Genomic DNA, 14,240 nt, shown 5'->3' on the forward strand with positions numbered 1-14,240 from the left:
ATTCATGGTCTTCGTTAAACATAGATGACCTCCCAAAAGCGTACTATGGACCAAATTTAAAATTTCATTCCGACAGGCTTTAGAAATGACCACCTGATGAATCACCACCCACTCTTCATTTGCAGGAACATCACGAGGTCCCCATTTTCTCATTAACAATTCACCCTTCCAGTAATATCCACCGGAGACTTCCTTAATCTCCTCCTCATTCACAGCCTTCCCCCTCAAGTCAGCAAGATCAAAACCTGTCTTTTGCTGGTCAATTAACTCTTTCCTTGACAAAGACAAATCCTGACTCTCCAATTTAACCTGCTCCTTCTGGACTCTTTCAGAAGACTCTATCAACTGGATCATCCTCTGCTCTCACCATTTTCTTAGATAAAGACCTTGTTACAGCACATGCAGGATATATCTCACAATCTTCATCAACCTCATCCTTACTAGGCCTATTTGTTAGTCTCAAAACTGACCCAACTTTATCCTCCATCAAATCATTCCCTAATAAGAAATGGACTCCTCGCATGGGCAACTTTGAAATAACTCCTACAACAACTGGTCCTTTAACTAATTCTGAATTCAACATTATTTTTTTGCCGAGCTATTGATCTATCCTCCAACACCTCTAATCAAAGTCGTCTCTCCTGTGTCCGCTTTCGATCGAGAATTAAAACATTCTCCAACAACAGTGACTGGGCAGCTGCAATATCTGAGAATTTTAACTGGCACTTGGGAAGTTCCTTGCTTTACTGAAATCAAGCACTCTAACAGAAGAACCCGAGGCATCTCTTCAGTGTGGGAGGGGCAGCACCATCAATGTACACATGCGGTTGGGGTCGGGGCCAATAATGCCATTCTCAACACCACAGCCAAGGATGGCTAGTCGTGCTGTCCGGAAACAATTTTGACCATGTTATGTCAGGTTCATGTATTTCGCTGCGCAAAGGAATGTTGAGACGCCAATGGTGATGCCGAAAGGGACTTGGAGGAAGTGATAGAGATGGCCATCCGCCTCTAATGCTGTATACTGGGGGTCCTCTGGGCAGATTGAGAGCTGCTGGTAGGCCGACTTCAGGTCGATCGTGGAAAACACCTATGATCTGGTTGACCATGTGAGATATGCGGGGAAGGGGGTATGCATTGAGCTGTGGCTAGTCTGGCTGTAGCTAAAGACCGGAACACAATCAAACACAAAATCTTTTAACAAGAACAAGATCGGGATTGGGGTTCGAATCCCGCACTATCTGTAAGGAGTTGGTACATTCACCTCCTTGACTGATCAGAGCAAAAGTAAAAGGGTGGCCTGCAAGGTGGGATCGGTCTCAGGAGGCGAGTCCAGTCCGGTAACAGCCAATCACGGCGTAACAGTGGTTTACCACAGGTTGATCTTCCACTTCCTCGCTATTTTCAAGTGCTCATGTCATATCCCCCAATTCCCTTAAAATTCAAAAATCTATCAATCTCTAAACAAGCTAACGATGAAGACCGCTGATTTAGAAAGCCCGCCACTTAAATACATCTCTTGTCATTTCGATCTTAACAACTCATCTTCTGAGTCCTAGTTCAAGGTTTCTCATCTGGGATCATTTCCTCTCTTCCAACAGCCTTTTAAACATTTTGTATTTCAATGAGATCTCTCATCCTTCTGAACGCTCCAGATTTTGGGTTCGGTCTACTCAATTCCATCTCTGTCCACAGTCCGCTGATCAGTACTTTTCTTTAGAATTCTGCACCTCTGGAGGGGCTGTGAACCTTTAGCTGCTGCATGTCTTCAGGGTAAAGACACAAGGCTGGAGAAACTCAGCAGGTCAAACACTGTGCTACGTAAAGATACACAACCAACGTTTTGGGCCTGAGCCCTTCATCAAGATCTGAACAAGTATCAGCAGGTGCCTGGACAAAATGGTAGTGGGGGAGGAGCACAGTCCTAAAGCAGGGGCAGGGGGATAGCTCTCTGAATGGAGGACTGGAGGAAAGAAGACAAGGGGGAAGGGAGGGAAGGAGAATGGAGAATAGGTTAGCAGAGAAGTCGGTGTGGATGCCATCCGGCTGGAAAGCACACACGGAAAATCAGGCGTGTTTCTCCAGCGTTGCGTTTTTACTTCAAGCACGGTGTCTGCAGACTTTCACGTTTTACAACAGATTTTTAAAACCAGGAATATTAGGGACTGTGATGACGGGTGGAAAGTGGAAGGTGCGGAGTGAGGGGAAGAATAGATTTGAAGCCGTGTGTGGTTAACCCCACATTCTTCCAGACTTGGAACAGTGTTCATTTTCGGGATGGTGGCATCACTGGCGTTCATCGCTCATCTCCACTGCCACCTCCTGGGTCACATCAGCAGCCACTCTGGGCTCAACCACATGGACTAGATTGGAGGAGGGGTTGGGGGGGAGGTGGGGAAGGTGACGGGTGACCTACAAAGACCTGAATGATTCAATGGGATCTTTAGCATAGTGTCACACCATTTAAAAAAAAATGAACACATATTCTCTAATTTTCATTTTAGTATCTTAATATCTATCGTCTGGATTATTGATTTGGGTCTTTTGGAGTCCAGCCATTTTTAACCTTTCATAATATATAATCCAACTGGGTCCGTGGGTAAACTACAGTACAAACACCAGTACGAACCAACTGGTGATTGGGTACAAAACCAGTCCCGGTAAATGGGGACACAGAATGGATGCACTTGCTGGTAGTCCCTGAAAACAGCGACAAGGAGTCCAGGGTTAAATGAAAAATGCCTTGTGATATTTCCTGAAGGTTCTGAAATGCAAGACCATACATGCCATTTTCAATTTCAATGCCTGTAAGATTTTACAGGCACGATTGGCTGGGATCCATTCTTAACCCGTGATAATTCCTGACTCACACATTTCTTCAATTCAACAGACCACTGAGATTTAACAAACTGAGAATTCACAGATTGGTTAGCATTTACACGAATCAGGAAAGTATCACTGCAAATTTCAGAAAAGGTTTTAAACATGAAAGCCAAATGGTATTCGGTACTGCTGAAGGTAATTATGTCACATCAGTTCAGTTTTAATTTAATCAGATTTGCCAAATTATACTCGTGAATGAATTCCAAGCAGCTGCGAGCATCTGTGTGTATTCTCACGAGTAGCTGTGGGACCTCAGAAGCAAACCCTTTTAGTTGACTCCCCTCACCTGAAAGACCTCAGGTTGGGCTTGTTGCTGGTGTGCATGCTGCTCGTTGGCCTGTTGATTGTGATGCTGGGCTTGCCACTGAGACCAGACAGCCGAGCCTTCAGAGGATCTGCCCTGGAACTGCCCGCTACTTTGTCCACTCTCAGCTGCAAATAGAATTTCAATACGTCAATTAAAAACAACAGTGACTACTCAAGAAAAAAAACCCAGCAGTGTGAAGCATCTAGCGCGAGATGCAGTCTATTAAAAAGAAAATGGAGGGAATAACCTCCGGGGTCAACGCAACACCTTCCTTTACAGCGCCAGCGATCGGGACCAGGGTTTGAGTCCTACGCTGTCGGTAAGGAGTTTGTACGTTCTCCCCGTGTCTGCGTGGGTTTCCCCCCAACATTCGAAACATACCAGAAGTTGAGGGTCAATTGACTGTAATTGGGCGGCATGGACTCGTGGGCTGAAATGTCTAAATGTAAAAAATAAATTTGTGAACAGGGAAAGAAGTTATTTCTTGATTGATTTTTTTTGGGGAGATCAAGGAGTGTGACATGACATCGAATCCAGTGAATTGAAGCCAATTCAGTAGGGCAGGGTGGGGGGCAGTGGGTTCCTAGGTACAGGGAATAATGTCCATATTCACCAAGGGAAACAGCTTCTGCTGAGGATCTGAGACCAGGGACACTGGCAAATTGAAGCTCAATGAGAAGATCCTTAAGCAGTGCCCGAACACCTTCTCAACAGGAGCAGCAGGAAGTAGATCAAATCACGAGAGAGTTGAAGAGTCTGTTTTTCCCCGACTCATTGTTTTATTTTGTCCCAATTTTGTACTTTGTGATCTACAGTATCTGGAATTCAAACAACTGGCAAAAAAATTCATGGAAAAAAATACGGGTTTAAAATTGCCCACCACCCCCCCCCCCCCCCCCCCCCCAGCGGTTAGTTCAACAATGCATACAACACACATTCTTATGTAACCGGGAAATTAGTTTAATTAGTTTATCTGGCATCTACCAATCCTCATAGGTGCCGGATACCGGATACTGTGATGTGAAATTGTCCAGTTTGGCAGGAAAATAAGACAGAAGATCTAAACGATAAACAACTGCAGAGCTCCATGATGCAGAGGGAACTGGTGTCCAAGTGGACGATTTGCAAAAGGCTAGCATGCAGGTACAGCGTATAATCAGGAAAGTTAACAAATGTTATTGTTTCTTGCCAGGGCAATAGAATGTAAAAGTAGGGAGGACATAATTCAGTTACAAGTCTATTGGTAAGACTACATCTGGAGTACTTTGTACAGCATTGGTCTATGTTTCTAAAGAAGAATGTTAATAGGCTGGAGGCACTTCAGGGGTTTATTACACAGGACCTGGAGTGGGTTGATTGATACTTAAGAGCATAAGACATAGGAGCAGAAATAGGCCATTCAGCCCATCGAGTCTACCCCATCATTTAATCATGATCTGATCCATTTTCCTACTCAGCTCCACTGCCTGCCCTTCTACCCATAACCTTTGATGCCCTGGCTAATCAAGAACCTATCAATCTCTGCCTTAAATACACTCAATTACCTATAACCGCATATGGCAACAAATTCCGTGTAAAATGTATTTAACTGGGCAATTTGCATGGTTAGTCCCCCAGTTACATGGCAATTTGAAAGGGTCCAACAGAACCCAACCAGGTCCCTGACCTACCTCAGAAGTGGTCAGGGAACCCAGTAATACTTACCCAGGTCTCCTCCATGGCCGGTTTCGAAAAGGAAAATGGCTGACCCGCCGGGGATGTCGGCCCCGCAGAGTTGCATTGCCAGCGTCTGAACATCATGAACTTCCAGTGAGTGCGTAATGCGTCGTTCACCGAGGGGGCGGGATCCCCCTTAAATTGCCATGTTAGTGATTTAGTAGATAGGTTGGCCTTCAATTTGAAAGGTGTATCCTGCACCCAAGACCCAGTGATCACACCCAGCTCCCAGGAGGGCTACCCGGGTGCTGCAGTTTGAAAGGGCCTATAGGTTTACCACACTCTGGCTGAAGAAATTCTTACGTAATTCTTTTCTAAGCGGATGCACTTCAATCCTTAAGCTGTGCCCTCTTGTCCTAGACTCTCCTACCGTGGAAAACGGTCATTAGTTCCACTTTACTTCGAAACCACTCACTGAATTTAACCGATGAAATGCAGCATTTCCATTTTATATTCTTCTTTGGCTTTCAAGTTTAAGTTTATACAAGTACAACCCGATGAAACAGTGTTCTCCAGTCCTCGGTGCAAAAACATCCAGACATAACGCATATACAAACAATATACACACACAAAAATATTATTTACCAAATAGTCAAGACTCGGAGGGATAGTACGAGCAGTTCAGTCAATTCATTGCCTCTCATTATCCCTGCAACCTCCATTCAGCCCCAGGATCCCCCCGATATCGCTGCAGTCCTCCAATTCTGACCGCTTTTTAATCCCTGAACAATTATCCCACTGTTACCTCTTTAAATGCCTTGGATCTCACTCAACAATTTCTCAGCAAACCTCGCTGCCAGTCTCATCATTTAAACATTCCCTTCAAAACCCTAATTTTCAATGAAACGCCTTGAAATTTTTAAAAATCATCTTAAGGGAGCTATATAAATGCAGGTGGTTATTAATCAGCAGCTGGTCAATGGCCACAAATGACCCCTAGTAATGTTCATGACAATAACACCATTCGGCCCATCTTTCAAGTACAAGTTGACCGAGAGCTGTCCAGTCTCACCCTACCTTCCTGCCCCATCCATACAGTTCATGGCACTTCAATGCCCACCCACCAACCTTTCTGGCAGAATGCACCGGTTCTCTATCACCTCATCTCCAATTTCATTCTTCCATCAGTTCAATTGAATCCATGACTCCTGGTTCATCCATCCAAGGTATTTCCAATTATGTAAGCACAGTTCACTAAAATACTGGAGAAACTCAGCAGGTCACACACCATCCATAAAAAGTAAAAAGGTAGTCAACGTTTCGGGCCCGAGCACTTCTTCGGGAATTTAGAAAAACAGGCAGACACCTTCCTGAATGAAAAGGTGGGAGTTGGGGGGGAAGGAGAGGAGAGGTCATCTCCTTCATTCCAGTTCACCACCCCCTTCCCTTCCTTCTCAAATCAGCGAGCTACCCTTTTTAGTCCCCTGCTCTCTCTCCCCCAGTTTCTTTTTCTTCCACCATCCCATCTGTATCCCCCTCCCCCTCACCTTTTTATGCAGATACCTACCTGTTTTCCAGATTCCTGACGAAGGGCTCAGGTCCAAAATGGTGACTGCCTTTTGTGTATGCACCAGAAGCCAGCATCTGTAGATGTTCTCGTTTAACCCCAATTGTGGAGACCGCAATTAAATCTGCCCTCAACCTACCCTGTCGATAAATGCATGCAGTCTAATCTCATACAGCACACAACCTTCACCATTAAATGATTATCTGTACTAATCTGTCACAGCCTTCACTAAATCCCCCTTCCTCCCCATTCATGATCTGGGCAACTTGCAGGGGAAAAATAACCAACCCAACCCGCATAAGAAGTTAGCAGCTTGAGAACCAGTTACAGGGTGGGAGTGGGATTAGAGGGTTTGAGTGGATATGTAGGAGAGTGAATGGGTGGGGAAAGTAGAGCAGGGCATGTGGAAGTGGTGGGGGGCGGGGAGTAGAGAGGACTGGGAGGAGAGAGAACAGAAGTTGGAGAGGGATAGGAGAAGATAGTGATGGGAGATATGAAGAATCCAAAGGGCATCTGCATTTTGTGTAAGTGAATGTGTCTATAATGGGTTATAAGGGGTTGGACCATAATTTTATAAATTATAAATGTTGACATCTAGCACAATAACAATCTGTGTTGCCCAATTTACCCCCCTTTAACCTACACCCCTGGTATGTTTCAAATGGTGGGAGGAAACCTGAGCCCCCAGGGAAAACCCATGCAGACACAGGGAGAATGTACCAACTCCTTATAGACAACGCGGGATTCGAACCCAAATCCTGATTTGTTCTTGTTAAAAGATTTTATGCATAGGAGCTTCCATTCTGTAGAAACAAGGCATCCATCACTCCAAGAGACTGCCTTAGAATTTGGGCCAAAATGGCCTGTTACTGGCTATTTCGCCAGTAGGCACGCCAGCGGCTATACTTTGTTAGGCGTATGAGGAGATTCAGGATGTCACTGGAGACTCTTGTAAACTTCTACAGGTATACTGTGGAGAGAAATTCCGGCTGGCTGCATCACTGCCTGGTATGGAGGCGCCAACTCTCAAGACAAGAATAAACTCCAGAGGGTTGTTAACTGGGCCTGCGACATCACAGGCACCAGACTTCACTCCATCGAGGAATCTACATGAGGCGGTGACTTAAGAAAGCAGCCTTTATCCTCAAAGGCCCCCACCACCCAGGCCATACCCCCTTCACTCTGCTACTATCGGGGAAAAGGTATAGGAGCCTAAAGACGAGCACTTAGCGGCACAAGGACAGCTTCTTCCCCGCTGCCATTAGAGATGTGAATGATTTTATGAAACCATAGGGACTGCCTTAATCTCATCCACTATTATTATGTTTTTCTTACAGTGATGTAGTAAGATGGTGTAAAATAAACGTTCAACTGTGACGCTGCCGCAAAACATCGAATTTCATGACTTGTTCATGACAATAAATTCTGATTCTTCTGTGATGAATTTAAAATTTAAATAATTTTTGCAACCAAGAGTGTTTAAAATGTTTTATGGAGGAATGAACTATAAAATTGTTTTAAAAGGAACTGAATCTGCAAAAGCTATCACATGATGGAGAAGAAGTGAGGGTTCAGTAGACAGCTTTAATTGGACAGATAGCTAGTGGCAGCTTGGCACGGCTCAGAGCAGTTTTGTCCAAATCCGAGTTGAAGCCCCATTTGTAGATATGACCACCTGACCCCCACCAACTTTTCAGTGGAGTTCAGCATTTCAGGGAATGTTACCTTTCAAACAAGAGGTCAATCCTGACCCCACAGAAATGAAGCAATAGATTACAAACTGTTTAACTCTGCATTTCCTTTACCAACTGCAGAGATCAACTGCGATCCTATTGGCAGCAATGAGGAACTTGGTGATCAATTCTTGCTCTTACTTTCTAATATAAGAATAGAAATACATATTTTTATTACTATTTTATTTATAAATCAGTAATAATACTTCCCAATATGGTTGCTACAATTCAAAAGTAACTGAGTGGTCTTTTGATTAGGTATTTAATTTTAATTAAAAGCTCAACCAGCCCATGAGCTCATGCCACCCATGTGACTAATTAACCTACTAACCTTGTAGGTCTTTGGGACGTGGGAGGAAACCGGAGCACTCGGAAAAAACTCACGGAGCCACGGGGTAAACGTACAAACTCCTTGCAGACCGCGCTGCCTTTGAACCCGAGTCATTGGTGCTGAAATAGTGCTGAGCTAACCATTATGATAAATACAGCAGGTTAACAGGGCCTTGCGGCCACGAGTCCAATCCGCCCAATTGACCTACAACCCCCGGTACGTTTTGGACAGTGGGAGGAAACCGGAAACCCTGAGGAAAACCCATGCAGACACGGGGAGAACGTACAAACTCCTTACAGACAGCACGGGATTCGAACCCTAGTCCTGGTCGCTGTAACAGCGTGGCGCTAACAGCTGTGTCAACTACGCCCTCGTGATAAATGCAAATATCTCTTTCCTCCTATTTCTAGCATTATCTAAATTGACGATGAATTAATTTGGATAAACCCCAAAAACGAACAGCTGGAGCAACTGAGTGGGTCAAGGAGCAGCTGGCTCCACACCTCCTGCTTTTCCACCTGGCATTATCTCCCTCCTCGCCTTGTTCCACCAATGACCTGCTCTCCCCTGCCTCTCACCCCTCCCACTTCCCTCTTTATACTGGCTATCTCCCCCTCTACACTCTCAGTCCTGACACAGGGTCTGGAGCTGAAACTCTGACTGTCTCTTCGTCTCTACAGATGCTACCTGACCTGCTGAATCCAGTGGATTGGTTTTTTTTTTTGCTCCTGCAGTTTCTTGGACAAGAAGATGGCCTGAATTAGTGAACACCAAATAAACGCCCAGCTCATCTCAAAGCAGTGAAGTCAATATCAAATTCAAAACAAAATGACCATGGTTGCAGAACAGACTAATACAAAGAAAAGATACTCCGGACATCTGATATCTTGTCACTGCTTCTCAGTGAAGTGCATTTGTCCCAGAGCAACTGTCATGCTTGAATTGAACAAGTCCGGAATGAAAAATTTAATTTAGACTATTTCGACATAAATGCAGCAAGGTAACCGTACCGCCCAATTATACCCAATTGACCTACAACCCCCAATACGTTTTGAAGAGTGGGGAGACATAGGGCGAACAATCAAACTTACAGATTATACTTGAAACAAGAATCTTCTTCCTAAAATCCGCACATAAAAACTTTACATTGAACTTTGACCTCAGGAACCAGAGTGAAAAGGAAAGACACTTGAATCTTTGGAGTTCGACTTTGTGCTGTACATTAAGAACAAAGGTGAGGGGGGGCAAATGGCAAGCAAGTCAGGCAGCAGAAGCTAACCCACGGCTTTGTTTTCATCTCAGAGTTTTAGATTTTCGGTCACTTGTTGCTGTTTCAGCTCGTCATGTGGAGGGTAGAGAGCTGTGGAAGTGAAGTGGGTCATATCCGTAGACCAAGCCTTACCCCTGAAGCAGGAGGCTCCTGACCCTTCAAGCTTCTGCCATTCATCTTGACTCATCTTTAATCTAGAGAATGCATACCTAGACAACTCAATCTCAGCTTATGTGGCAAACCTGCCATCTCCAGAACCAGCTCAGTGAAACTTAGTGCACTCCCTTCTTAAGGCTAGGAGGCCTATGTTTGAACACGATAATCCAGCTGTGGTCTCACAAAGGCCTTGGACAGCTCCAGTAAGTTAGTCATACTCCTATAAATAAGGCCAATGTACTATTGGTCTTTCTCATCACTTGCTGCAGCGACCCATTTGAGACAGAGTTGGTACAGGACAGAAATAGGACCTGGGGCCAGCACATTCATGCTGAATGTTTGGCCCACCCACACCAAGTCCATTTGCCCACATCAAGACTGCCTTCTCTTTGCCTTGCCTATTTCAATGTCTGTCGAAATGCCTTTTAAATGGGTCCATTAATTTGATTCTAATGGCTCATCTCACATGTTCCAGGTAAGATTTGAAGTTTATTTGTCACAAAACACCAAGTACAGGAATTTACACAAAAATGTGTAACCACTATCTTGTTTAAGGCCTAGTACAGTGAGAAGGGTTCATCTGCGAGCAGGCCAACAGGTTATCTTTAGTTTTATATGCAGCATTGTAAAAAGCACCATGGGATTGCAATGAAAAGAAGATCAAAGAGCATTAGGCAAGGGCAGCATGAGTGCACTGTGGTGGGGTTCATTCAGGAGCCTGATGGCTAAAGGGAAGAAACTGTCTTTGAGACTGTTGGTCCATGCTTTGACCTTCTTAAGCCTGCAATGGGAGGAGGGAGAAGTGAGTGTATCCTGGGTGTGATGGGGCTTTCAGTGTGTTGACTGTCTTTCATCTGCAGCAGGAGATGTAGACAGAAACCATGGAGGGGAGGGGAGTTGCGTTATGTTCTGAGCTGCATTCACTGCTAACCACCCTCTGTGTAAAAAATCTTTTCCCTTCATATCAAACTCCTTGACCTCGCCTTAAATCTCCGCCCTTTTTTTGACATTACCTACCAAAGCGAATAAAGATTTTGACTGTCTACGTCCCCGTTGGCTACCAGTGTACAAGAGCAATTAGATCCCTCTGAACGACAACATTTCCCAATTGTTCATCACTTTACACTTTTCCATATTATATTCCATCGGCCATGGGATATAGGAACATTCCGGTTTGTATCTTACCCAACCTCAATCAAAAAAGCCTATTTGCATTTTATACCTCTCATAATTTTGTATACCTATATCAAATCTCTACTAATTCTTCTTCGCTCCAGGGAATAAAGTCCAAACCTGTTTGAACTTTCCCTGTAGCTCAGTTCAAGTCCCGACAACATCCTAGTAAATCTTCTCTGCATTCTTTCAATCTTACTGGCCAAAACATGACGGTACTTTATCTTAAATTCTATGTTTTGTATCCTGAATGACTAACCTCCTCAAACAAACCTTCCAAAGATCTAATGTGCCACAACGACTGGTATAACCTTTCTGTAATTCACATCTGGGAGATCAGTCAAACAGGATTTCCCTTTAATAAGTTTGCTAGGATGTTCCCTGGGATGGAGTGACTCAGTTATGGAACAGATTTGGAGGGGCTGGATATGTTTCCTTTCACTAGCGATGACTGAGGGGGATCTGATAGAGGCATACCAACGAGATAGGGTAGAGACATGCAAACTTTTCCCCATAGCACCAGTGTTTGTATCCAGGTTTAGGGCAAAAAGTGAGTGGTTTTAGAGGAAAATAAGGAAGATTTTTTTCCACTCAGAGGTTAGCTGGAGTTTGGAATGTACTTACAGAGTGGGTTGTGGAGGCAGAGACGCAAATATCCAGGCAAGCACTTGAGTCTCCAAGGCACAGTAGATAGGGACAGTGGGCCAACATGCATGGCTTGGCTCCTGCATCGGGCCACTTGCCGTTCCAGCCACTTTTACCCGGGGGATGGGACTGGGGGCCACTCATGAGGAGAGGGAGGTGGTGAGGTCAGCAGTGGTTTTGGCTATGACAAAGGCCGAGGGCCCACGCCGAGATGGCAGTTAGGAAGTGGTTGCTACTGCAGCAGAGGCCGGGCCCAAGGTCTCCCGCCAAGTGTGGATGCCTCAGAGAATCTGGATCAGCATGCATTGGAGAGAGTGCAGCTGGATCCAGGAGCTTGTTGATTGGGGGCGGTGGTCTACATCAGGGGAGATGACTGATTCCCGACCATGTACTGTCTCTGAAGGGACTATTTTTTCTCTCTGATCCATTTTTACAAAATGCCTCTGGGTCATGGTGGCTCTTTGCTCGCCTTTGAATAGCACACACACACACAAAAAAATTTCTCCCTATATCCCTATAAGTGTCAGCACCTGGGATTAGTATAGATGACTATTTATTAGCTGGTTGGGGCCTGTTTCTGTGCTGTCTGACTCAGACTCGAATTAGCGTTATTAAATTTGATGATATAGCACAGTAACAGGCCCTTCTGAGTTATGAGCCCACATCGCCCAAATAGACCCATATGACCAATTAATCTACTTACCATGTACGTCTATGGAACATGGGAGGAAACCGGAGCACCTGGAGGAAACCCATGAGGTCACAGGGAAAACGTACAAATGGAAAGTTCTACCATAACCAACCGATAACAACTTAATAACAACTCCTTTGGTTTTCGTTAACCTCCCCCTTCTTCCCCCAGCGCCTTTCCCTATCTCTGTCTCTCCAATCCATCTCCTTTCACACAAACATGATTAAATTCTTACCTCGTCCCTTATCACATCCAATTGATTCCTCCTTCATTGTCTGGATTCTGAGACTTTCTGAGATTTCCTGCTTCTGGCTTATTCCTTGAAGAGGGGGGTCAGGCCCAAAACATCACCAATATATCTTTGTCTCCTATGGACGCTGAAAGACCGGCTACATTCCTCCCACGTTTCGGTGTGTGTTTTATGACAATCACAGTATCTGCACACTTTCACGTTTCACTCAGCTCTACCATAACATGACAGATTCCAGCATTTTCCAGACAAATTTCTATGTTTGCCAGGATGTTGCCTGGTTTAGAGGGTATGTGTTGTGGGGAGAGCTTTCCTCTGGAGCATAGGAGGCTGAGGGGAGGCCTGATTTATAAAATCACCTGAGGCATCGATAGGGTGGACAGTCAAGAGTCTTTGTTTTCTCTGTTAAAATGTCCCATGCCAGACGAAATGTGCTTAAGGTGAAGTTTAAGGGAGATGTGCAAGGCAAATATATTATACAGAACACGACAACACAGTACAGGCCCTACAGCCCTTGATGTTTCGCAGAGTAGTGGGTACCTGGAACAGGCTGCCAGATGCAGTGATGGAAGCAGATATAATAGTAGCATTGAGGAGGTTTCTAAATGGAGTCATGAAAATGAAGGGGGTGGATGGATATCTGCCAGGAGATGCAGAGTGACAATGATGGCGACTCTTTGTCTGCCTCATTGCAGACAGTTGGTAACTTTGTGAAATATTACATGTTCTGCACTATTTCATGACATTAAAGAAATCTTGAATCTTGAAGATGTAAGGAGTAGTTTTAGTTTGATTTGGGAATTGTGTTCAGCACAGACATGTGGGCCGAAGCATCTGTTCCTGTGCTGTGGTCGTGTAGGGGTTAGCGCAATGCTGTTACAGCGCCTGCGATCCCAGTTCGAATCCCACGCTGTTAGGAGTTTGTATGTTCTTCATGTTTCTGTACGGGTTTTCCTCGGGTGCTCTGGTTTCCTTCCACCCTTCAAAACGCACAAGTGTTGTAGGTTTATGTATATACTCATGTAACAGTCGATGCCCCCCCCCCACCCACCCATGACCCAAAAATTGCATTTTTTTTTAAGGACGTGTAAAAATCAAACCCACCCCCATACTTTTGGCTCCAACCACCTACCCATCTGAGCTCCCGACCGCGAACCCATGCCCTGGCTGCCTAACCACTGGAGCTCCCAACATTCTGACTGTGAACCCTTGCCTCGACTGCCCATCCAAGCTCCCAACGCCCCGAACGTGGATTCTCGCCTTGGCCGCCCATCCGTCTGAACACCCAACACCCTGAATGCAGATTTACCACCCAGTAATGGCCATCCAAGTTCCCGATGCCTTGAATGACGCAGGTACTTAACCATAGTCAAAAGTATGACAGTGTAAAAGTAAACCCCCCCCCCCCATCAAATTTGACCTGAAAAATCAGTCCATAAGAAATAGGAGCAGGAGTTGATGATCCAGCCCATCGAGCCTGCTCCACCATTCAATAGGATCATGGCTGATCTGATCATTGACTCAACTTCATCTCCCTGCCTTTTCCCCATATCCCTTAATTCCTTTTTTAGGTAAAAA

The 14,240-nt window shown here is 45.0% G+C and overlaps 1 protein-coding gene across 9 annotated transcripts in view; it reads right to left on the reverse strand.

Moving 5' to 3' along the window:
- Positions 1-14,240, reverse strand: part of arnt2 (aryl-hydrocarbon receptor nuclear translocator 2) — a 347,931-nt gene that overhangs the window by 12,802 nt on the left and 320,889 nt on the right. For all 9 annotated transcript variants that reach the window (XR_011348485.1, XM_069910315.1, XM_069910319.1 and 6 more), the window contains one exon: positions 3,170-3,315. Coding sequence is in view for 8 of the 9 variants with exons in the window: in XM_069910315.1 (XP_069766416.1) it covers positions 3,170-3,315 (146 nt within the window). In the remaining variant the exon portion in view is untranslated. The remainder of the gene's footprint in view (positions 1-3,169; positions 3,316-14,240) is intronic.

The sequence above is a fragment of the Narcine bancroftii genome, chromosome 14 (assembly GCF_036971445.1).
Source record: "Narcine bancroftii isolate sNarBan1 chromosome 14, sNarBan1.hap1, whole genome shotgun sequence".
Taxonomy (NCBI): domain Eukaryota; kingdom Metazoa; phylum Chordata; class Chondrichthyes; order Torpediniformes; family Narcinidae; genus Narcine; species Narcine bancroftii.